Raw genomic sequence first — 24,296 nt, forward strand, 5'->3', positions numbered from 1 at the left:
TGGGAGGGAGAGAGAGGAAGAGAGAGAGAGAGAGAGAAACATCGATGCGAAAGAGACACATTGAGTGGCTGCCACCCGCACAACCAACCACGGCCGGGGACAAACTGCAACCGAGGTACATGCCCTTAGTGGGAACTGAACCCGGGTCTCTCTGGACCGCAGGCTGACGCTCTAACCGCTGAGCCAAACTGGCCAGGGCAATAATGGCTTTTTTACATAGAGTTTTTTTACATTTTTACATAGAGTTTTTTCCACCACAATTAATTTTAATTAATTATAAATATTTAAAATATATATATATATATTTTTTATCCTCACCCGAAGACATTTTTCCAATTTTTGTTCAGATTAGAGTGGGAAGAAGAGAGAGAGAGAAACATTGACGTGAGAGGGACATATCAAGTGGCTGCTTCCCACACAACCCAACCAGGGCTGGGCACAAACTGCAACCGAGGTACGTGCCCTTAGCGTGCCCTTAGCGGGAACTGAACCCGGGTCTCTCTGGATGGCAGGCCAACACTCTAACCGCTGAGCCAAACCGGCCAGGCCAAAATAAATATTTTTTATAGAAAATTTAGAAAGTATTGAAAACTATAAGAGAAAGAATAAAATTTCACTATCCAGAAATAGTCTTTTTTTGTTGTTGATCTTCACTCAAGGATGTTTTTTCCATTAATTTTTCTAGATAGAGTGGAAGGGAGGGAAGAGAGAGAGAGAAAGAAGCAGAGAAAACAATATGAGAGACATATTGATTGGTTGCCTCCTGCACGAACCCCAACCAGGGCCAGGGATTGAACTTGCAACCCTTCGGTCCGACGCTCCAACTGCTGAGCCAAACCAGCCAGGGCCAGAAATAGTCTTTTCAATGTTTCAGTAATTTCAGTTCTTTACTTAAGCTTTTTACAACCACAATGTGTGTGTGTGTGTGTATGTGTGTGTATATACACACATATATATATACATACACACATGCACAGCCACACAACTAGTTACTGAATGCCTAGGAAGAGTTAGAACCGAAACAGGATGAACCCTTATGCCATGGGACATAGTTTCTCTTTATACCTGTTGTCCATGATGTGAAGAATTTGTTGAATCTAAGGTCCTAGGTTACCTTTAGCACTGTACTTGAAAGAGGATTCTTTATTAGGGATCACCCCACCTACTGGTGAATATATAGACCTGTATGTACAAACAGATACATTTTTTTTCTTTATTTTACCTACTCTTCATTGTCCCAGGAACTCCAGCCAGGAACCACGGCCTACACTTTCCAACACAATCCAGAGGCCACAGCTAGGTCCCACAGCTAATTTATCCCTGGAGATGGGCTCAGGGCAGCTGGCATCCAGGTGAGAAATGGGAGAATCATTTATTGAGCAGTGACTAGCCCAGGGCTGTCTGCCATCCCATTATTTTTTATTTGTTTATTTTTAAAAGTCTTTTCCCCATATTCTTTTAAAAAATATATTTTTTCTATTTCTCTCCTTATTGGCCTTAACATATAGGCAGCAGCAACAGCAAACAGAATTGGATGTGGTACCAGGAAGAGATGGACTGGCCAGCTACAATCATTCCCAGGTAAGTGTGTCTTTGAAGAGGGATGGTGAGTATATTCTTAAAAAAATGTCTCCTAGTGCCAGTTAGACTATACATGTATATATGAATTTTAGGGTTAAGAATTGTCATGTTAACCTTTCATGGTTATTTTTATCATTGTATTCCACAGGTTTCTGTTCAGCCTGTGACAACCACAGGGCCAGACCACAACAAGCCCCTTGAGAAGTCAGATGGTCTGTTTGCCCAGGATAGAGATCCAAGATTTTCAGAAATCTATTCCAACATCAATGCAGGTGTGTTTCTTACTCATTCTCCTTTTAAATTTATATTTTGATCACTTAATGATGGGCCTGCTGCTGTCCAATCAGTAGTCCTCCAATATATTTCCACTTAATCGTAATACCTCATGAGTAAATAGGAACTTGCTGAACTAATATACTACAGCCCCTTGACTGGCCCTTCCCCCACTCCTTTTGGTCTGCAGATCAGAGTAAAGGCATCTCTTCCAGCACTGTCCCTGCCACCCAACAGCTATTCTCCCAGGGCAACACATTCCCTCCTACCCCCCGGCCGGCAGAGAATTTCAGGTGAGCCCCATATGTGTGTGCTGCTTGAAGGGCAACCGACCGATTCAGTTGCTGAATCCAAGTTTTATTCTTCCCTAGCTTTCTCTGGTTATTTCAGACCAAGCAGTGGAACTTGTAAGGCCTAGGATGAGGCGAGCTGCTTTTCTTCCTCCTGTTTCTTTGCACCTTGCCTGTTGCCATGTTCTAGGTTCCATCTCTTTGTGTCCTGGTTAGTGTATGACTGTCAGTCTCTCTGGTCTTTTCCATATTCTGTTACCAAGTTTTCCTTAACCCCATCAAAGTCAAGGGAATCTAAGGATAGCACTAGATTGTCCTGTGATTCCTAGATTCTGTGATAAACCCATTCTTTTAATTCTTTACCTTAATTATTTATTCACACCTAGAAATAGTGGTCTGGCCCCTCCTGTAACCATCGTCCAGCCATCAGCTTCTGCAGGGCAGATGTTGGCCCAGATTTCCCGCCACTCCAACCCCACCCAGGGAGCAGCCCCAACTTGGACCCCTAGTACCCGCCCAGGCTTCTCTGCCCAGGTAAAGTTTCTCATTTGTCTGTCCCCTGTGTATTGTTTTTTTGTTCGGTTAGTTGGGTTTTTTTCTATATGTAAAGTTAACTGTTGTTTATCTTATGCTCCTTTTCGTCAACTCCCACCACCTACCTTCCGATTTTTATCTTTGTTGAGCACAACTAGATAATTAACAACTATGGATAATCCAAAAATCTCAGAGCCTATGGTATTTACATATTCATTTTAAATCAGAATTGCTCCCATAAAACATCTTGAACAGATATGATTTTCTGATGTGTTTTGAAGTAAATTTTTTTTTTTTTTTTTTATCCTCACCCGAGGACATTTTTCCATTTTTTGTTCAGGTAGAGTGGGGGGGAGAGAGAGGAACAGAGAGAGAGAGAGAGAGAAACATCGACGTGAAAGGGACACATCGAATGGCTGCCACCCGCACAACCGACCAGGGCTGCGGACAAACTGCAACCGAGGTACGCGCCCCCAGCGGGAACCGAACCCGGGTCTCTCAGGACCGCAGGCCGACGCTCTAACCGCTGAGCCAAACTGGCCAGGGCTTTTTTTTTTTATCATCCTCACCTGAGGACATTTTTCCATTTTTTGTTCAGGTAGAGTGGGAGGGAGAGAGGAACAGAGAGAGAGAGAAACATTGATGTGAAAGGGACACATCGAGTGGCTGCCACCGCACAACCAACCAGGGCCGGGGACAAACTGCAACCGAGGTACGCGCCCTTAGCGGGAACTGAATCCGGGTCTCTCCGGACTGCAGGCTGATGCTCTAACTGCTGAGCCAAACCGGCCAGGGCTGAAGTAAATTCTTAAGGCTTTTCCACTTTGGTTAGGATTACAAAATATAGGAACAAAGGAGAAAATTAATTATGATGTCTATATACAAAAAAAGAACTGTTGGAAAGTCCTTATATATTATATGTGTATATATAATCTGTTAAGCGTAAAGCTAATATTTTTTCATACATTAATATATACTTATAACATAGTCATATATAATGTGCACTATATAACATGTGATATATATTAATAATAATAAATAATAATATTTTAAACTAAAAAAGTCAAAATCCAAAGTAGGCTCCAGAATTGTTATATGTATTGTAATCTCAATTGTATTAAAAAATGCATAGGAAAATAAAAACTAGAAAGAAATTATCCATCATGGGTCTTTGGTGGTAGAATTACAAATAATTTTTTTTTTTTTTTTTTAATTAATTAATTAATTTATTTTTTTAATCCTCACCCGAGGACAATTTTCCATTCTTTGTTCAGGTAGAGTGGGAGGGAGAGAGAGGAACAGAGAGAGAGAGAGAAACATCGATGTGAAAGGGACACATCGAGTGGCCGCCACCCGCACAACCGACCAGGGCCGGGGACAAACTGCAACCGAGGTACATGCCCTTAGCGGGAACCGAACCCGGGTCTCTCAGGACCGCAGGCCGACGCTCCAACCGCTGAGCCAAACCGGCCAGGGCGAATTACAAATAATTTTTAAAAAATGTTCCTTTACTTTGCAAATATTCCACAGTGCATTGCATTATTATTATGGTGAGAAAAATGCTACTTACTAAAAAAAAAATAGAAATCATTAGGAACAAATGAATGCAATATAGATTGAAAAATAAAATGATGCGAAGTGTTTTTTATATATGTATGCTATATTGTATTAATGCCTCAATTTTTATATAACTTTATAATTTATAAAATGCTTGTATTTAAATTATTTTCATTAAATTCTCACAACTCTAAATGTATACTTTTGTTAATTTCATAGTTCTTTTCTTTTTGCACTTTTTCACAACTGCCTAAATAGTATCAAGGGAGAATGGGGCTTAATTGGGAGGAATACACAGTAGGAAATTGCTGAGCTTGGCTCAAAAGAATCCAGTGATTGACAAGAGAGAGTTGACTCTCATAGGAATGATATGTGCAGTAATCTTAATGTTCCATTTATTGTCCTCAATTCCTTTCTCTCTTTTAGCAGGTGTCCACCCAGGCTTCAGCCAAGACTCGTTCTTCCCAATTTGGTGTGGTCAACTTTCAGACTCCATCGTCCTTTAGCCCCATGTCCCTCCCTGGAGCTTCCACTGCATCACCTGGTGCTGCTGCTTACCCTACTCTCGCCAGTCGTGGATCCAGCTTTGGTGAGTTCAGACCATGGGTTAAAGGAAAATCACAGCACTAAAGAGAAAGGATTTGGTAGTTAAAATGGTTTGCTGTGCACTGAACTAATTATGAGGAAATGCAAGGTATTTGGTATTTTGAACCTACCCACATGAAAAAGACTTTCATACATATAACAAAAAGCATATAAACTATTATGGAATTAATAATATGCAAATTTAATCTAAAATGAGCAAAGGACTCTTTGGAACAGCTTTCTAGAGAAGAAAAATAATTTGGGTTGGGCTTTGAAATAGAAGAGACCTTGATTGGAAGAGAGAAGGGCAGAAGGTTTCTAGGTAAAATTAATGACTTACATGTAGTTATGTGCTAGATTTTCCTCTCCAGTGGAATTAGTAGATTGAAGTTTATTCTTCCTCGCTAGCTCCTGAGACTGGACAGACTGCAGGACAATTCCAGACACGGACAGCAGAGGGTGTGGGAGTCTGGCCACAGTGGCAGGGCCAGCAGCCTCATCATCGTTCAAGTTCTAATGAGCAACATGTTCAACAGCCATCAGCACAGCAACCTGGCCAGCCTGAAGTCTTCCAGGTGAGAGACTAGAAAATCAGAAACTGGGAGAGAATGGGTCAGGGAGGAGAGATAGAGAAGGAAGCATGCATGTAGGGTCTCAGTGAGAGGAGACAGTAGGGACATGTAAAGATAATTGTCTTTAATAGGAAAGATTGTGAATTTAGTGTGATGTACAGCCTTTAAATACAACACCATGCAAAGATGTCAAAGAAAGTAATTATAGCCCTTTCAAGGAGAAGCACATCCCCACTTCACAGAGGTTGCGTATAAACATACTGATTATAGTTATAAAGGTCTGTTTACATAGTCCTGAGGGGACTGCAAGACTAAAGGAATAATCAGGACAAAGGAAGAGCTAGTTTACTTATTTATTTTAATATGTTTTTATTGATTTTTTAGAGAGAGATAGAAACATTGATTGGTTGCCTCCTGCGTGCCCCCTACTGGGGATCGAGCCAGCAACCTGGGCATGTGCCCTGACTGGGAATCAAACCAGCCATCCCAGTCCATGGGATGACGCCCAATCAACTGAGCCACATCAAACACAGGTTGAAAGAAGGCAAAACAGGTTTTGGTAGAAAACAAAGAAGATAAGAGCTACTTCATTATATACTAAAGAGGGTTATATGACATATAGCAAGCAGATTTTTTCCCCCCTTTTGAAAATACTGAGGACTAGAAAAGAGGGAAACATGTAACTGTAAGGGGAAGACAGAGAAAGGACTAGGAAAAATGGGTGTCATCTAATTTAGTCAGAGTTACTGGGACTAAGGAAGACTAAGAGAACTCAGCACAGCAGAAACTTTTTAGGGCCAGGAATGATGGTTCAGGGGAATGTTGGGAAGGGAGCTTGATAAATGTAAGGGATCAAGGTGTGTGACCCAAACTTATTTTTCTCTCATTAGGAGATGCTGTCCATGCTGGGAGACCAGAGCAACAGCTACAACAATGAAGAATTTCCTGACCTAACTATGTTTCCCTCCTTTTCAGAATAGAACTGTTGGGGTGAGGATAAAGGGGTGGGGGAGAAAAACTGCCATTTGTTTTAAAAAAACAAATCTTTTTATAAACAATAAAAATTCCTCTCCCCTCCCTTCCCTCACCCCTAATGTATACCCCCTTTCACTTCTGGTCTTTCCCTTGCCCTCCTCCTGCTTTTCTGACACAATTTATAGACAAGATGGAGAGAATCCTCAAGGCTTTGGGGACCCTTTGAAAAATTGAGGCTGGGTGAGGTTAAAAATGCCTTTCCTTATAGCTCCTGACCAGAAATTTGTACAGAGTGATTGTGATTTGTCATGGGGCAGGTTAGAGAACCTGACATCCACTATTTGCCTTGTACTATTACTTGTTTTGGAAAAGAAATTCTGAATAAGGTGTGGGAAAGGAGAAAGGGTCTTGTGTTAAAAATGCCTTTCCTTATAGCTCCTGACCAGAAATTTGTACAGAGTGATTGTGATTTGTCACGGGGCAGGTTAGAGAACCTGACATCCACTATTTGCCTTGTACTATTGCTTGTTTTTGGAAAGAAATTTTAAAGAAGATGTGGGAAAGGAGTAAGGTCCTCATGTTTGAGGACCATGAAACATGGTAGGTATATATGGGGCTTTAGTAAGTGAGAATGTGTTCTTTCTGCTGCCTGTGAACAGTTCCTCTGGAAAGAAACGTGAGTGAGGAAGTGAGAAAGGAGAGTGTGAGTGAGTGAGTGTGTGTTTCTGTATGTTTCTGTGTTTATTTTTTTCTCCCTATTAGGGAGTTATGCAAAATTTGTCCCAGATTTTATCTTTGTCTTTCTCTGTGTTTTTCAAAGAGTCCTAAGGCGTTAAATCTTCCAGGTATTTTCTACTTAGTATTGCAGCCAAAGAGTATTTAAATAAATGTCTTTGCTGTACTTACATCTGTGCCCAGCCAATATGCAGCTGTAAGCAAATATATAACATCTTCTGTTGATATGGTTGGTCTCTCATCAGACATTTAATGGTAAAGCGGGGTCATTCCTGCTTCTGGTGCTCTCACCTTATATGGAAGATCTGCAAACATTACAGAAATAGGCTGGCAGGATAAACACTTTCAGAAACCCCATACTTGGCCATAAGGATAATGCTGCATTTTTCTGTCAGAATTACATATCTGTGTTCTGTGGAGGTTATTTCTGCATGGAAACTCAACTTCTTGGATTAGCAGTCCCAGTGAAAACCCTCACTGGTGGAGTTTAAACCAAATGCCAAGCCTTGTTGCAAAGTAGCCTCTTTCATCCATTTTCAAAGAAACTGAGATTTAGGTCTCTCTAGGTCTATAGCTCTTTCCTCTTTGCTCCCTGTCCAGCCTTAAGATGGGATTTTGCTTTGTAGTGCAAAATGTAATCAATCCATGTGATAGATGGGACCTGGACTCCCATCCCAACAGGGTCACTTAGTAATTAACTATAGCCATATAAATGTGGATACAGGTTACTATCACTCTTTACCTTCCTCAGGTAACAGCCATGTGTACCAGCCTTTTTTTTTTTTTTCAATTGGCTCAGGCCAGTATTGTAAGTGCAAGACTGAATTAATAAGACATTTTAAATGTAGCCATAGGGGACTGAGGAACACAGATGGCCTTGGAGTGGCTGAAAGAATGTCATTACGGGGTTTCCCTCCCTTTTGTCTCCAGTCTAGTGCCAGATAGTGGAGTGGAAAAGGAGACAGTTTATTTTTTTATTCTATGTGCACACATACAGTATACATATATATTTATATCACAATTTAAGAAACCAAAAAGTTGAGTTTCCAATGAAATCGTTTTTTAATAATCGCCTGTTTTTTAATGTGATCAGGACTATAATATTGTATAGTTATTATAGGGTTTTTGTGGAGGGGAGGGAGAAGATACTCTGGGGGTTTTGTTTCTGCTTTTCCTTCAGGGTTTTATTTTTGATTGTTTTGTTTTTTCTTGTTGGCCATTTCTGTACTGCTGGCGTCTGTGCTGAGCCTTACGGTGGCATAAATAATGACATGTAGCAGGTATTTTAAAACAAAATATTTTTCCTTTTGTAAACTTTGTGTTGTGTCATCTTGATTGCGGCTTCATCATTCCTTCACAGCTCATAAACTACAACCCTCCACAACTGAATCCATAGCTTTAGCTCCAAATATACAAACACAAAGCACAACATATCTGTAATTTCAGAAATGGGAAATCATAGGGCTCTGATCACTCAGCATTCCTTGGTTGTCCTCCTGATCCTGAATCATTCCAAGTGAACTCAACAGGGACATCTGACCATGGTGTGGGGTTGGGGATTGCCCAAGTCCTTTTGAGAGGGGAGAATTGGGACTGGAGACAGTTGGACACATCTGGATTCCTTTCCCCAGTATGTCCCCCTCTTCTGGATGGAAAGGAATTAGGGATGGGAAATTTAAACTATTCAGGCCTGGACCTGGTTTTCCTCTAGGTTCACCTGCAAATCTGAAAATGCATAGGCATAAACCTTGAGAGTCTATGTATGTAATCTAGCCAGAATCTGAATCTATATCCCATGTATTATTCTTTCTGTTTCAAGGACCCTCTTTTCCTCTTCCTCCACATCTGTTTATGGAAGAATATGGAGTTCAGGAGTGTGGCTTAGGGACTAAACTAGACTCATGATCTGTCACATGCTTGGATATTGGGGGAAGTATGTGGAGCAGCTCATATGACTGGCCCTGGGTTGGGGATTTTAGTAATTGAGACAGATAGTGTTCATCAGGCGGGATGAGACAGTGTTCATCCCACCATCAGAGTTTTAGCAACAAAGAAGTCACATGTGAGTTTGTCAGTGCCTTGGCATTGATTCATGTGCTGTCATAAATTAACAAGAATACTGTTTTTTGGGGGTTTTTTTGGGACATTTTTTCATTTTTTGTTCAGATAGAGTAGAGAGAAAGAAACATCGACGTGAAAGGGACACAACAAGTGGTTGCCACCCGACCCAACCAGGGCTGGGGACAAACTGCAATCGAGGCACATGCCCTTAGCAGGAACCGAACCTGGGTCTCTGGACCGCAGGCCGACGCTCTACCACTGAGCCAAACCAGCCAGGGCTGTTTTTGGTTATTTTTAGAACTAGTTTCATCTGGACTTTCTGGGCATACCCTTCTTCAGCAAAACTATGTTAGGCTGGGAGAGATTCCTGTGCAGGGAAGCAGTGACAACGGTTAGCCAACAAGCTTATAAAAAATACACTCTCTTCCAGCCTCTTGTGTTTAGTCCCTCATCTCTGATGTATCAGACACAAATTCAAAAACAAGATTTAAAGTTGGAGAGATGGGTAACAGGAAAATATATAATTCTCCAATGTGATAAGTAATAAGGGTGAGAGAGATCAGGACTGTGTGCCTATGTCCACCAAAGAAGGTAAGTCCCATCTTGAGTAATGTGTATTGAGGTCTATTTTCACTCTCAAAGACAGTGAAAAAGCAGCTCTCCACCCTGGCTCACACACTCCACATGCATACAGAGACTGCAGATTCGCTGCCTCCTTCCCTCCTCCCTAATCCCCCTTCTTAGCATTTCTCTCCCCACCTCCCTCCCATATCCAAATTTTCCAGCCAACAGCTGGAGCTGACTTCCGCAGTTCTGATGGAATAAATCCAGCACTCCCAGTCATCCGCCCACACTAGCCACACTTCCCCTGCGGAAACAAGCCCAGAGAACAGAACCATCGGCAGGTAACATTTTCAACTTCCTAGCTCTTTTGGCTTTTCATTCCTGCCAATTCTACATTTCAGGGGTATTAGGGATGTAGTGACTTGAGGATCAAAATGAACTTTGTAGGTCATGTGCATGAAAACAATATGGCCTTTTTAGGTCATTTCCTGATCAAAATCTGTCTGGAAATCTTTAGGATTACTTCTATGATTTGTATGTATACATGGTTGTCAGTAAAAAGAAAAATAGGAATCCTTTGCCCATGTCTCACTTAAAAAGTGGCCTCTGGGTATTTTTCTGATTTGGCCAAAGGTACCAAAAGAGTTAACTTATAGTGGGAGGTGGAGTGATGCAGGGAGGTGGTAGTACTTCCTGATCTGAGACATCTGAAAGCCCTTAACACCCCACACATTAAATGTCCTACTGTATATTTGCCAGTTTGCAAAGATTACATAAAAAATAGACTATAAATTCAAAAATTATGCAACCAGTGTGACTTGCTACAGACTGAAAATTGTTCTTAAAATGGAGGACACGTAATTATGCCACTGCAAGGAGTGAAGCTAGAGCAAACCCCTGAAAAGCAAAAGCTGTGTATTTAATGATCATGGAACATTGCTTTTCTGTCTTACACTCTTTTAGCAAACTTTGGTTCTGAGGCTTTTTGTCCTGTGAGGCAGTCACAGAGGTTTTTGTTGTTAGTAAAATAAGCATATCTTCCAGCCCACCGCAGCTGGGGAGGGAGCAGGAAGAGAAAGTAAACAATGAAATATTTTCTCATACTTAGAAAAGAGGAAATACTGTCAACTTTTTCCTTGTCCTCTCCTGGCAAGGTCTGGAAATATATCAGAATTTAGGCATGGAAAAGATGAATGCCTTGAAGAAATGATCAGGAAGCAAAATGTAGCAGGAAGCCTTTCCTCTTGTGTGTTCTCCAACCACCATGTTCCACCCTGCACTTACCTGTTAACCTTGCCCATCCCTTCCAAGTCTGCTGGAGACAGTGGAGGAGACAAGTGCTGAGCACATGCTGATTATCCATTTTCTACCGTTTCTGGTTGTCAGTGCAAAGTGTGTGTGTGTGTTGAATCTCCCTATGTGAAAATACTTGGAAGCAGAAGTATCTGAACAGATGCCTCCTGACCAACACTGTTTGGTTTATCATGTGGACATCACCTTCGGTTGTGGGTCTACCTTCTTCACAAAGCCTAGTTTTCCTTTGCCTCATAATCCATAGGAAGGGGTTCTTAACTTCATATTCATGAACTCCCCAGAATTATTGTGTGTGCATGCTTTTTTCTGGTGAGAGCGATTATATAGTGGCTTGCAAATTATTAGTAGCTTCTCAAAGGAGTCTATGACCCCTAAAGGTTAAGAACCACCTGTCTGGGAATATGGCTCCAGGGGTTTCCTCCTCCTAAGCCAGGCTGGTTCTTGGCAAATAGAAGAGTCTCCCCTAATTATTCCCTTCCTCAGCATGTGGTGGCTCAAGGTTCTACTGTTGCTGCCCACGGTGAGCTTTGCGCTCTACCCTGAGGAGCTACTGGACACCCAATGGGAGCTATGGAAGAAGACCTACAGGAAGCAGTATAACAGCAAGGTGCCTGGTGGCCTGGAGGGGAGCATGGTGGGGGGCCTGAAACCTGAGCCCTCCGGTTATAGCTTCCAGACTCCCTTGTATCCAAGTACTTGAACCACTCCAACCAAGCAACCCTGCCCTGTTCCCTAACTGTTAACAGAGTTTTAATTTCTACTCCTCAAGTCACCCTCCATCAAGTCCCATCCTTACTTTCCTGTTTATCTGTCTTATATTTTTCTGTTGGAAGACTTCTCAGATTAATGCTATTAATCCACAAGCAACTTTCCTGTATGTCCCTCCAGATCTTTGCATCATATTATTTGAATTTGTTTTTATATATTTCTTTTTGCATGCTGTTAATAATCCCATGGTCATTCCCCAAACTAGATTGTATACCCTCTATTATTGTAAGTCTTATTTCTTCTCCTAAAAACCTCCACAATATCGTATATGTAACTTTGCACACAGGACAGCCTGTGCCAGTACTGACTGTGCTCTATTTAGGTGGATGAAATCTCTCGGCGTTTAATTTGGGAAAAAAACCTGAAGCATATTTCCATCCATAATCTTGAGGCCTCTCTTGGTGTCCACACATATGAACTGGCAATGAACCACTTGGGGGACATGGTGAGTTGAGCCTCAGCTCCTGGCCCACCTGCCCTGTTTGCCTTAGTTCCCTGCTAATGCTTGGCCTCTTTCTTCTTTGTCCCAGACCAGTGAAGAGGTGATTCAGAAGATGACTGGACTCAAAGTACCCTCATCCCATTCCCGCAGTAATGATACCCTTTATATCCCAGACTGGGAAGGCAAAACCCCGAACTCCATTGATTATCGAAAGAAGGGATATGTTACTCCTGTCAAAAATCAGGTACCTCCTGTCTCCTGGGAATGGATGTAAGATAGCATGACTGTTTCCTTTTGCTGTTTCTTTGTTTGTAAGATAGGAAGGCACTAGGAAGAAGGGGCAAGGAATTAAAGTTCCCTCTCCCCATGCGAATAGCCTATTCCATCATTTAACTCATCTCCCATTTTTGTACAGTTAGGTTGTTTCTGAGATTTCCTTTTTATAAATAGTGTTGTTGTAAGCACCCATGCACATATATTTTTGTATCCACGTACAAATACTTATGCAAAATAAATTCTGAAATTAAAATTGATAAGTCCTTTTCAAAAAAGTTTTTACTATCTTACGTTCTTATCAGCACGAGAAGGTCCGTTTTCCCACAACCTTAACAATGTTGATTGTATCAACCAGATGAACAACTGATTTAACATTGATTAGAGATTCAAGATGACTAAGACCTGTGTCCCAAGAAATCCTTAATCTTAAGAAATAGAAAGAAAGCCCTGGCCAGTGTGGCTCAGTTGGTGGAGCGTTGTCCCATGCACCAAAAGGTCACAGTCAGGGCTCATGCCCAGGTTGCAGGTTTGATTCCCTGTTGGGGCATTTGGGAGGCAACCAATTGATGTTTCTCTCTCTCTCTCCTTTTCTCCTGTCCTCTCTCTCTAGAATCAATGAAAAACATCCCCAAATGAGGATTACAAATAATAATAACAAGAAATTAAAAATAGAAAAGTCAGGCCCAGCTGGTGTGGCTCGGTGGTTGAGCATCAACCCATGCACCAAGCAGTCGCTGGTTCAATTCCTGGTCAGGGCACATGCCCAGGTTGTGAGCCCAATCCCTAGTGGGGGGCATGCAGGAAGCCAGTCGATGTTCTCTCTCATGGATGTTTCTGTCTCTCTCTCCCTCTCCCTTCCTCTCTCTAAAATAAAAACTAAAAAAAATTACCGCCTATCTTATCAAATACTATTAATAGCTACCATTTTTTATTATCCATATTTTACAGATAAGGAAATGGAGGCACAGAGAGGCTTAGTAACTTACTCATGGTCACATATTGAAGGGGTTGCAAAGCCTGTAATCTGCTATACTATAACCAATGAAACAGTAGTAACAAAATTTATTAATAGCAACAGTAGCAATAGAAGAATGCAACAAATGTTAAATGAAGGGAAATAGGAAGACTTCACAGCAAAGAGGACATGTGTGATTTATAAAATTTATGGAATCTCATCAGACAGGTAGAGGTAAAACCCAAAAAGTGTGCATAGCAATGACTGATAGTTTGTCTGTTATGACTCTCAGGGTCAATGTGGTTCCTGTTGGGCCTTTAGCTCTGTGGGTGCCCTGGAGGGCCAGCTTAAGAAGAAAACTGGTAAACTCTTAAATCTGAGTCCCCAGAACCTGGTGGATTGTGTGTCTGAGAATGATGGCTGCGGAGGGGGCTACATGACCAATGCCTTCCAGTATGTGCAGAAGAACAGGGGCATTGACTCTGAAGATGCCTACCCATATGTGGGCCAGGTGAGGCTGCCCCACACAGGTGTACAGCTCTGTAATGGAGCCTCCCGCCCCAGCATGATATTTTGTACTGGAAACAATTCCAGAAATCTTGTTTCCTGTTACTTTATTCTGCTTCATTGATGGGATAATTGCCAACAGAAGGCCAAGAAGATTCCCACAATCTGGGGGAATTTGGGGAGCTTAGGCTACTACAGATCTTGTCTGCTTCTCTTCCTGGGGGGATAAACAAACAAACAGAGGATAAGTTATTCCATAGATCTCTGAGAAGGTTCTATAACCCTCTGCTCAACTCCCACTCACATCACAAATCTAATTTCATGGATTATGTGGCTTTATTTTGTATGATCTTGGTGTGTGTTTGGGGAATGTTTAAGCAAATTATGTAACATGCTAACATGTATAAAATGAGAGAAAAGCGAAGTTGCTTCATATTTGTTGTACTTTTAGAGGTCAACTCACTTCCTCCTAAAAGATTGTTTAGCAATAGAAAGCAGATCTTTCTTATCTAAAATGAAGAAGATCTGAGGGCTTTATGTATATGTGGAGTTGATAGATAATATAATATGGGGTCTTTGCAACAGGAGCCTTTGAAGAAGGGATAGTGATGGCTACTATGTGCTAAGTCATGTGCTTAGTGCATTTTCTCACTTAATCCTCTTACCAGCCCTGTAAGGTAGATGTAGCCTCACGTTGTGAGTAAGGAAATTAACACTTGAGGTAAAACAGCATACTTTCTAGCCTGTGTGGCTCAGTGGTTGAGCATTGACCCATGCACCCAGAGATCGCTGGTTTGGTTCCCAGTCAGAGTGCATGCCTGGGGTTGCCAGCTTGATCCCCTAGGGAGGCACGTAGGAGGCAGCCAATCAGTGTTGATGTTTCTCTCTCATCAATGTTTCTCCCTTTTTCTCTCTCTAAAATCCATTTTAAAAAACCCCAACATTTAAAACAGCATACTCAAATTCATACCACTAGTCACGTAGCAGAGCCAACACTTATCTACCAGATCTGTTTATCTGCTGCAAACATTGCCAGGCAGGCATATCTGCTATGCTCTTGTGCAACAACTGTCTAAGTCTTAGGTTATGTGCATCTTCAACTTTACTAGATAGATAATATCAAATATTTTACCAAAGTATTTGGAAAAAATTATACTCCCACATTCAGTATACAAGAGATCCCAGTGCCCAGCTGGTATGGCTCAGTGGACTGAGCATCGTCTCGTGGACTGAACATCGTCTTGTGCACTGAGAGGTCACCATTTCGATTCCCGGTCAGGGCACATGCCCGGGTTACAGGCTTGATCCCCAGTAGGGAATATGCAGGAGGCAGCCAATCGATGTTTCTTTCTCACTGTTGTTTCTATCTCTTTCTTTCTTCCTTTCTATATAAAAATCAATACATAAATATTTTTTTATAAAGAAAGAAATCTCATTGACTCACATCTTTTTTAAAAATTTAATTATTTTTCGCCCTGGCCGGTTTGGCTCAGCGGTTGGAGCTTCGGCCTGCGGTACAGAGAGACCCGGGTTTGGTTCCCGCTAAGGGCATGTACCTCGGTTGCAGTTTGTCCCTGGTCCTGGTTGGTCGTGCGGGTGGCAGCCACTCGATGTGTCCCTTTCACATCAATGTTTCTTTCTCTCTTTCTCTTCCTCTCTCTCCCTTCTGCTCTATCTGAACAAAAAATGGAAAAATGTCCTCAAGTGAGGATAAAAAAAAAAAAAAATTAATTATTTTTCAATTACAGTTGACATTCAGTCTTGATGTGGCTGCTTCTTTATATCCTTAGTTATAGGAGTTCTGTTTATCTAGTTAGTCTTCAGGTGGTTCTCAAGGGTGGTGGTTCTATAATTTAGTTGTCATCTTGATGTGGTAGTGGGAAGAGGTGAGCAGTGTTTACCTACTTCACCATCTAGACTGGAAGTGTCACATCTTCATCAATGTGTTATGTGGCCATCTGCATTTCCTCTTCAATGAATTGACTGTTTATTTCTCTTGCCCATTTTAATTAGGTTAGTATCTTTTTCTTACTGATATTTAGGGATTTCAAAAAGATATTTGGATCCTAATACTCTGTGTTGTAGGTTGATGTTTGTCTTTTCACTGTCTTTATATCTTTCAATCCAGAAAAGTTCTTAATTTCGATGTAGTATAGTTATTAAGTTTTCCTTTGCAGTTTTTTTCTTAAACAAAAAAAATCCAATAGCAATGAATTTTATTCATTCATGTTTAGTCATCTGAAATTATGTCTGCTGCAATAAAATGCTCATTAATGTAAAGGACTTAAATCAATTTCACTCAACAACCTACATAGTAGTCATTCCAAAACATCCTCACAACACTGGCCAGATCAAAACAGTATTTATTTTATGAATGCCACCCCATTATTATTCTATTTTATGGGTTTTTAGCTGTCAGGTATGCACAGCAGAGAAATTGAATGTGGTACTTGGAAAAATACAATTTTTAGAACTGCTGGTTCCCAAGTTCATTGGGGGCTGCTTCTGTAGTAGAGCTGCCTAACAATTAGCTTTTTAACTCTGAATACATCTGACCAATTAGTGAGATGACCTTAATTTAGTAAAATATTCTTTTTTAAGTTGTCAAATACCCCTTTGACAATTTTTGTTGTCAGGTATTATAAAAAAATTAAACAAACCACCCTGGCCAGTTTGGCTCAGTGGTTAGAGTGTCAGCCTGCAGTCCAGAGAGAACCGGGTTTGGTTACTGCCAAGGGCGTGTACCTCGGTTGCAGTTTGTCCCCGGCCTTGATTGGGTCGTGCAGGTGGCAGCCACTCGATGTGTCCCTTTCACGTTGATGTTTCTCTCTCTCTCTCTCTTCCTCTCTCTCCCTCCCACTCTATCTGTACAAAATATGGAAAAATGTCCTCGGGTGAGGATTAAAAACAAAATTTAAATAAACCCCAATAGTATGTGCAAAAAAAAAACCAGATTTATGTTTATGATTTTTTAAATATTAATTAATCCAGGAAGCCAATTTAAAGGTTTATGTAACTTAACTATATTAAAGACAAATAAATTCAATACTATCAGAACTAACAGTTGATCACTCATCCATGAACAGCTTGCATCATTTATTCAATACTTTCTTAACCACTTTGTTGAGAGACAGTTGAACTATCAGCTCAGAGACACTGAATCATTTCAATGAAAGTTACATACAGGATGGGGCAAAAGTAAATTTACAGTTGTTTGTAGACAAAAATTAATAAATGGTAATACAAGAATAAACTGTATCACATACTCAAAAGTGTAAACCTATGTTTGTCATAACCTGTAATATTCAAACCCTGTTTTGCACTAGAAGGAGCATTTGACTTCTAATTTCTCTTCTTCCACCCCCTTCAAATGATCCCTTCAGCATTTTAGAGGAATGTGGAATGATTTTGGTTTTATAATCAATTATAATGAGAATTAGCTATATAAAACACCTGTTCCATTTGTAACATTCTGAATCTTGGTCAACTATTATTTTGTATCTTATTTACAGTTTTTAAAAGCAGTTGTTGTCTAAAATGGAAGTAACTTCTCATATGTGAACATATAGATAAAAAGGAAGAGATTTTATAGGACAGCCACCAGATAGCACAGTAATTCGAGTTCATTCCAGCCATAATGCAGGTTATTCTGACTTTAAAGTATCATTGCATGACATCTTTTCAAATCCATTCCCAAGATATATTATTTTACTTATAGATTTGTGCAATTTTTGATACTAGGAGGCAGCAAGGGTTTGGAGCATATGTCAGAGAACAAAGGAATCTTGAGAAGTTATAATGACAGGATATCATGTAATCTTAAAAAATCGTGTCAGATGCCACAATTATGGACTATAATGGCCACCCAAGTCAAGATGGTGTACTCTTTTTGGCAATTCATTTATCCTACAGATGACCCCTTCAAAACCCAAAAGTTATAACTACAGGAAAAGAGTATCTAAATATTAACCCTAATGCCAGCCTTCCTAGGCTCACACATACTACAGGGCCAGAAGATAGGTGCTTTAAAAAAAATTCTTATTGCCCTGGCTGGCTTGGCTCAGCGGTTGGAGCGTAGGCCTGCGGACCAGAGAGTCCTGGGTTCGGTTCCCGCTAGGGGCACGTACCAAAAAAAAAAAAAAAAAAAATTATTATTTCAGAAATCTTTCTCTATACTGAGGTAATAAAAATATTCTTTCTTTCCCCCTTTTGTAAGTTTTACAGTGTTTGCTTTCACATTTAAAACCACCTGAAACTGATTGTATGGTGTGAGGTAGTCACTTTTCATGTTCTTTTTTACAGCCGTCCAAAACGGTGAGGAGAGAACAGACTTCTCTAGAGACCAGTCACTGCCCCTGTTAGTTCACTGACATCGTTAACAACATTGGTAGAGTTTCTCACTCACCAAATCATTGCCTGTTGCTTTGTCCTAATCCTATTTCAACCTTTCTCACCCCCAGGATGAAAGTTGTATGTACAACCCAACAGGCAAGGCAGCTAAGTGCAGAGGATACAAAGAGATCCCCGAGGGGAATGAGAAAGCCCTGAAGCGGGCAGTGGCCCGAGTGGGCCCCATCTCCGTGGCCATCGATGCAAGCCTGACCTCCTTTCAGTTTTACAGCAAAGGTACGGAGCTGTTGTGCTCGCTTGGGCAGTACATACACTAAAATTGGAACGATACAGAGAACATTAGTATGGCCCCTGCGCAAGGATGACACGCAAATTCGTGAAGTGTTCCACTTTTTTTTTTTTTTTTTTTTAAAAGGTAAGGAGCTGTTCCTATAGAGCACAATCACCTGACTCTTATGATGTGGGCTTGGCGGCTTCCCAAAGGGCACTGCGCGTTTTCAGTACTTCATTTCCATGTTCAGACCATCTGCTAGAGAGAAAGGAACTGCTGCCGCAGCACAGAGCGTCTCTGCGGTGGGCCCTGCTGACTGGGACAGGATGCTGCAGAGGGCTGCCTGGCGTGGGAGACCCCACAGGGTGCCCCTGCATTACAGAAAGCTTTACCTTGATTGAATGTTTCCTAGGTGTGTATTACGATGAAAACTGCAATAGTGATAATCTGAACCATGCGGTTTTGGCAGTGGGATATGGGAACCAGAAGGGAAAAAAGCACTGGATAATTAAAAACAGGTAATGATGGGAACGCTAAGTTCGTAAGTCATCACCCTCTTAACACTCACATTGAACTCCATCTTCCTTTCTCTCTCTCAAATCAAGAGACAGTTGTCTCAGACTTTCAGTTCTATGTTCCAGAGGCTATTAATTCTAATATTTAGTGGCCAGACACTAGTGCCCAGTATGTATGGGGCAGCTGCTCCCTGTGTAAGGTGCTTAGTCACAAATGAGCGGGATGTCCGCCTCCAGTGACTTCACCGCCCCCCAAAGACACCTAGCTAACCAGAACATAAAGCAGCACCAAGAACCAGCAAGACTTTTGGAATTATATATTTTTTCTTTCTTTTTCCTATAATGTGAACAGTTTCTTAGAGAAGTTTCCATCACTGGTCTGTCTATAAGCAGTAGGGAACAATGTAAACGTTCAATACCCCTGAGTGCAGCTTTTTGACCTTCTAGACACACTTAGGGCAGACGTATATGAGAACTGGCCAAAGATTTTGAAGTCTGTGAAGAGAAATGCTTTTCAAAAAGTAGATATGCATAACAACAATAATTAATGTCTCCTTCCCTGTTATTGGGAACAAATAAAACTACAGGGTAACATGGCTCCCTTGAGACTTTGGGGTAAACAGATTTATGAGAATTATTACTTTTCAATTCCTCATTGGTCAACACCAGCCTGGCAACAGCACTGGTTAAATTTTCTTTCTTTTTTCAATTTATTTATTTATTTATTTTAATCCTCACCTGAGGACAGTTTTTTTCCATTTTTGTTCAGATAGAGTGGGAGAGAGGGATGGAGGGAGGGGGAGACAGAGAGAGAGAGAGAGAGAAACATCGACGTGAAAGGGGCACATCGAGTGGCTGCCACCCGCACGACCAACCAGGGCCGGGGACAAACTGCAACTGAGGTACTGCCCTTAGCGGGAACCAAATGCGGGTCTCTCTGGACAACAGGCTGACGCTCTAACCGCTGAGCCAAACTGGCCAGGGCCTTTCCTATTTTTAAGTCTAATCCTCATAGGAGGACATTTTTCCATTTTTGTTCAAATAGAGTGAGAGGGAGACAGAGAGAAACATCAATGTCACATCAACTGGTTGCCTCCCACATGACCCAACCAGGGCCGGGGATGAATTGCAACCAAAGTACATGCTCTTGACTGGAACCGAACCCATGCCTCATTGGTCCAAGGGCCAACGCTCTAACCGCTGAGACAAACCGGCCAGGGCAAATTTTCTGTCCTTGGTGCATTCCACGGAGCAAGAGTCTCTGTTAAGTTCACAGGCCAAGGTAATAGTGTAACCAAGTTGGTCTGCTTGCTGGAGGGCTGTCAGGATAGAATGTGAAGTTGGGAGTTGCTTCAAACATGAAGCAGCTTTTTATGTCACAGTCCAACCGAGCACCTTCCTAAGGAGGTGTTTCTTTTTCCAATGATCCTATTCTGTGTTTTCCCCTTCTTTTTTTTTATCCTCACCTGAGGACATTTTTCCATTTTTTGTTCAGGTAGAGTGGGAGGGAGAGAGAAGAACAGAGAGAGAGAGAGAGAGAGAAACATCGATGTGAAAGGGACACATCGAGTGGCTGCCACCCGCACAACGGACCAGGGCCGGGGACAAACTGCAACCGAGGTACGCGCCCTTAGCGGGAACCGAACCCGGGTCTCTCAGGACCGCAGGTCGATGCTCCAACCGCTGAACCAAACCGGCCAGGGCTGTTTTCCCCTTCTTAACTCCCAGCCCAGTACTTACTAAGTCCTTTCTTGATCAAGTGCATCCAAGAGAGCTGGAGGGAAATAATGGACACATCCAGGCAGGGTCAGGATCACTGGAGAGCTTTGCAGAAAGGAACACGGATAGGGTACAGGTCCTAAGTAAAATGTATTGGATAATTGAAGAATTTACCGGTTGGGGAAAAAGGACAGAAAACTCATGAAAACAATTTAGGAAGATACCTAGACCAATATATTCTCCCCTCCCCCTCCCCTCCCCTCCCCCTTTTCCTTCTCCCTCTCTTCTTCCCTCCGTTTAGTCTTCCATTCTCTCCACTTGTTTCCTCAGCAATCTCGTTCATTCTCATAGGTTCATTCATTTCTCCTACAGTTTTTATTCCCAAACCCAAAACACCAACTTCAGCCTCTCTTCCTTTTTTCTTATGCTCTAGACTCACATTTTCAAGGTTACTCTTCCTAAAACACAAATCGGATTACATCCCTCTCCCAATCAGAAACCTTCAGTGTCTCCTCCACTGTGACGGATCACAGAGTCCAAATCTTTAGCCTGGCAGTAAAAATAACTCAGCCTGACCTCCATCTCCCTTGCCAGACATACTTTTCATTACACCCTACTTTTCGGCCACAAGATCTTTTTATTTATTTTTTATCCTCACCTGAGAACATTTTTGCATTTATCTTCAGATAGAGTAGGAGGGAGAGAGGGAGAAAGAGAGAGAGAAATATCGATATGAGAGAGACACATTGAGTGGTTGCCACCCACACAAACCCAGCCAGGGATGGCGACAAACTGCAACCGAAGTATGTGCCTTTAGCGGCAACTGAACCCGGGACTCTCTGGTCCACAGGCCAACGATATAACCGTTGAGCCACACCGGCCAGGGCTTGGCCACAAGATCTTAACACATGTCTTATGCTTTCCTGCCTCTGTTACTCATTTCACACTCCTCTACTGGCATCTCATCTCCAAAGATCCCAGTACTATTCAGTCTTTGGGCTCAGCTCAAATGCTAACTCTTACGTAAAGTCTTTTTTGTTCCTCTTAATCAGAAGCAATCTCTCCTACCTTTGAGACCTGTAGTATTATGCCTTCCATTTCTCTACTTTAAACTCTTTAAAGGTAAAAACTGTGTTATACATTTTGTATGCCATTAGTTTCCGGCACAATACTTAGTAAGAGTTTTGATGAATAAATAACTGAGGGTACTAAGTATTTTTCTTGATTGGTCCTACAGCTGGGGAGAAAACTGGGGAAACAAAGGCTATATCCTCATGGCTCGGAATAAGAACAACGCTTGTGGCATTGCCAACCTGGCCAGCTTCCCCAAGATGTGACTTCAGCCAGCCAACCCTATCCTGCTCTTCCATTCCTTCCGTGGTGGCGCAACGATGAGTACTGTGGAAGGGAGTTGGTGTGCCTTTCTTGAAGCAGATGTAGTGATACAGAGATTGTGTGTTCAGTCTCCCCATTCGTTTGTACTTCAGGCAACACTGCTACTACTTTCCTTCTCTCCACCCATGGCCTTTATTTTTCACTGTGGCCACAGTAGGAGTGTCCCTAACAGGTGTGCATTCTTAGGCTAAGAGATGTGACCACAGCCTAGCCTGACCAGGTTGTTTGGGGCTGATGCTGTGCAAATAATTACAAGCTTGAACTCTTCAGATAGGCTCAATTCTCATTCATAGGGCCTGGTTAGCTTTGACCACTCTAGGGGATTAAGGAAATCTGACTTGTCCATCTCCAAGTTCACTTCTGTATCCCAAGGTAGAAATATCAATGTTTTATACCCCAATTCATAAATCTTTTCATCAGTTTTTGGTACAAGTGAACATGATACAAGAAATGTATTTCCTTTTTTCTCCTTTGCATTTTATAAGTAAATCTAGTATTTATCTTTGGTCTATAACGTAATAAATAGCTATTTAGTAACGCCTCATTTTGTGTTGGATACTGTGCTAGGTGCTGGAGACAAAACGGTAATTAGCCCTGGTCAGTTTTCTCAGCAGTTAGAGTGTCAGCCCATGGACTAAAGGGTTGCGGGTTCGATTGCCGGTCAAAGGCACAGACCTGGCTTGCAGGTTCAATCCCTGACCCCTGTCAGGGTCATGTGGGAAGTGACCGATTGATGTGTTTCTGTCATATTGATGTTTCTCTCTCTCTCTCTCTCCCTCCTACTCTATCTAAAAAACAATAGAAAAATATCCTCAGGTGAGAATTAACAACAATGAAAAAGTGAATACAACAAATTCCTTATACTTGATGTGCTCCTAGTTTGTTTGGAGAGACCGTCACACAAACAGTTCACCTAATTTCAGTTTTTGGCTCATTCCTTCTCCCAACTTCTATTAAGTGCTTACTCTGTACTAAGAACTATACTAAATTTCAGGGATTAAATGGATATAAGAGGATTTCAATATTTAATTTCATTTTAGCGGACTGGATTAAGTGACACATGAACTTGGGTCTTGAAAAACTTGGGTCTCTGAAGTTCTAGCATCTAAACTGTTGCTGTCACCAAAAGAATAAATTGAAACTTTTTATAATGGCTTCCAAGCAGTATTAATTCTAAAAGAATTTAACAGGCTAACAATAAATCTGCATAACTGGCTTTACCATTTTTCACAAAATCCTCATTATTACCACTAGAAAGAATTCACATTTATAAAAGCTAACCATGTGTCAAGCAGTATTTAATTTTATTCTATGCAAAATTATTAGTACGACATGACCTGGACTTCAAGAATGTTATAGATAGACATACAAACACCTAATAATACCAACCATAATGAGATAAATAGTAATTATGCAAGTTCAGGAAGGAGTCATTAATTCTTAACGGGATTTTAGATGAGGCTTCCTTGAGGATAGAGCTTTGAAAGATCTGAATGGGCAGAGAAGACAGATGGGAAGTGGAGTAGGAGGAGAGGAGGCAGATCAGGCCGAAGGTTCTCAGGCACAAAGGCTCGGAGAGAGCTGTGTGTGAATGGGGAGGGCTGGGTGGCTCAAGTATAGGTGCAAAGACTACATGGTAGAACTAGGTGAGAAAAGTAGGTTGGAGGAGAATAGCAGAAGGCCTTGAATGCCTCCCATGTCCCAGGAAGTATAACTTTATTTTATAGACACACAGGCATTTAGAAGGCATCAGGTATTTTTTTTTAATCCTCACCTGAGGACATTTTTCTTTTTCTTGTTCAGGTAGAGTGGGAGGGAGAGAGAGGAAGAGAGAGAGAGAGAGAAACATCGATGTGAAAGGGACACATCAAGTGGCTGCCACCCGTACAACCAACCAGGGCCGGGGACAAACTGTAAGCAAGGTACACGCCCTTAGCGGGAACCGAACCCGGGTCTCCTGGACCGCAGACCGACGCTCTAACCGCTGAGCCAAACTGGCCAGGGCAGCATCAGGTGTTTTTGAGCAGGAGAGAGACATGATCAGATCTATATTTTAG

At 41.6% G+C, this 24,296-nt stretch overlaps 2 protein-coding genes and 1 non-coding gene across 11 annotated transcripts in view; all 3 read left to right on the forward strand.

Annotated features, from left to right (window-relative positions):
* ARNT (aryl hydrocarbon receptor nuclear translocator) overlaps positions 1 to 8,399 on the forward strand; it is a 72,962-nt gene extending 64,563 nt beyond the window's left edge. For 5 of the 9 annotated variants that reach the window (XM_036272198.1, XM_036272199.1, XM_036272196.1 and 2 more), the window contains 8 exons: positions 1,242 to 1,352; positions 1,509 to 1,581; positions 1,730 to 1,853; positions 2,045 to 2,147; positions 2,531 to 2,678; positions 4,662 to 4,824; positions 5,229 to 5,395; positions 6,283 to 8,398. In XM_036272198.1, coding sequence (XP_036128091.1) covers positions 1,242 to 1,352; positions 1,509 to 1,581; positions 1,730 to 1,853; positions 2,045 to 2,147; positions 2,531 to 2,678; positions 4,662 to 4,824; positions 5,229 to 5,395; positions 6,283 to 6,372 — 979 coding nt within the window. In that variant the 3' untranslated portion in view covers positions 6,373 to 8,398. Of the gene's footprint in view, positions 1 to 1,241; positions 1,353 to 1,508; positions 1,582 to 1,729; positions 1,854 to 2,044; positions 2,148 to 2,530; positions 2,679 to 4,661; positions 4,825 to 5,228; positions 5,396 to 6,282 lie in introns of all 9 variants that reach the window. The other 4 variants (XM_036272197.1, XM_036272202.1, XM_036272204.1 and 1 more) reach the window with 2 other exon arrangements.
* A 1,568-nt stretch (positions 8,400 to 9,967) lies between these two features.
* Positions 9,968 to 22,764, forward strand: CTSK (cathepsin K). The gene is made up of 8 exons (XM_036272581.1): positions 9,968 to 10,068; positions 11,525 to 11,648; positions 12,132 to 12,254; positions 12,340 to 12,495; positions 13,775 to 13,993; positions 18,450 to 18,615; positions 19,023 to 19,128; positions 22,082 to 22,764. Exons 2-8 carry the CDS (start codon positions 11,526 to 11,528, stop codon positions 22,179 to 22,181), a joined length of 993 nt encoding a protein of 330 aa, XP_036128474.1. The 5' UTR covers positions 9,968 to 10,068; position 11,525; the 3' UTR covers positions 22,182 to 22,764.
* LOC118638094 lies at positions 18,629 to 18,735 on the forward strand. The gene has a single exon (XR_004961051.1). It is a non-coding gene; the product is annotated as a U6 spliceosomal RNA (small nuclear RNA).
* Positions 22,765 to 24,296: the final 1,532 nt, after the last annotated feature.

This window comes from Molossus molossus, unplaced genomic scaffold (assembly GCF_014108415.1).
Source record: "Molossus molossus isolate mMolMol1 unplaced genomic scaffold, mMolMol1.p scaffold_m16_p_20, whole genome shotgun sequence".
Classification (NCBI taxonomy): domain Eukaryota; kingdom Metazoa; phylum Chordata; class Mammalia; order Chiroptera; family Molossidae; genus Molossus; species Molossus molossus.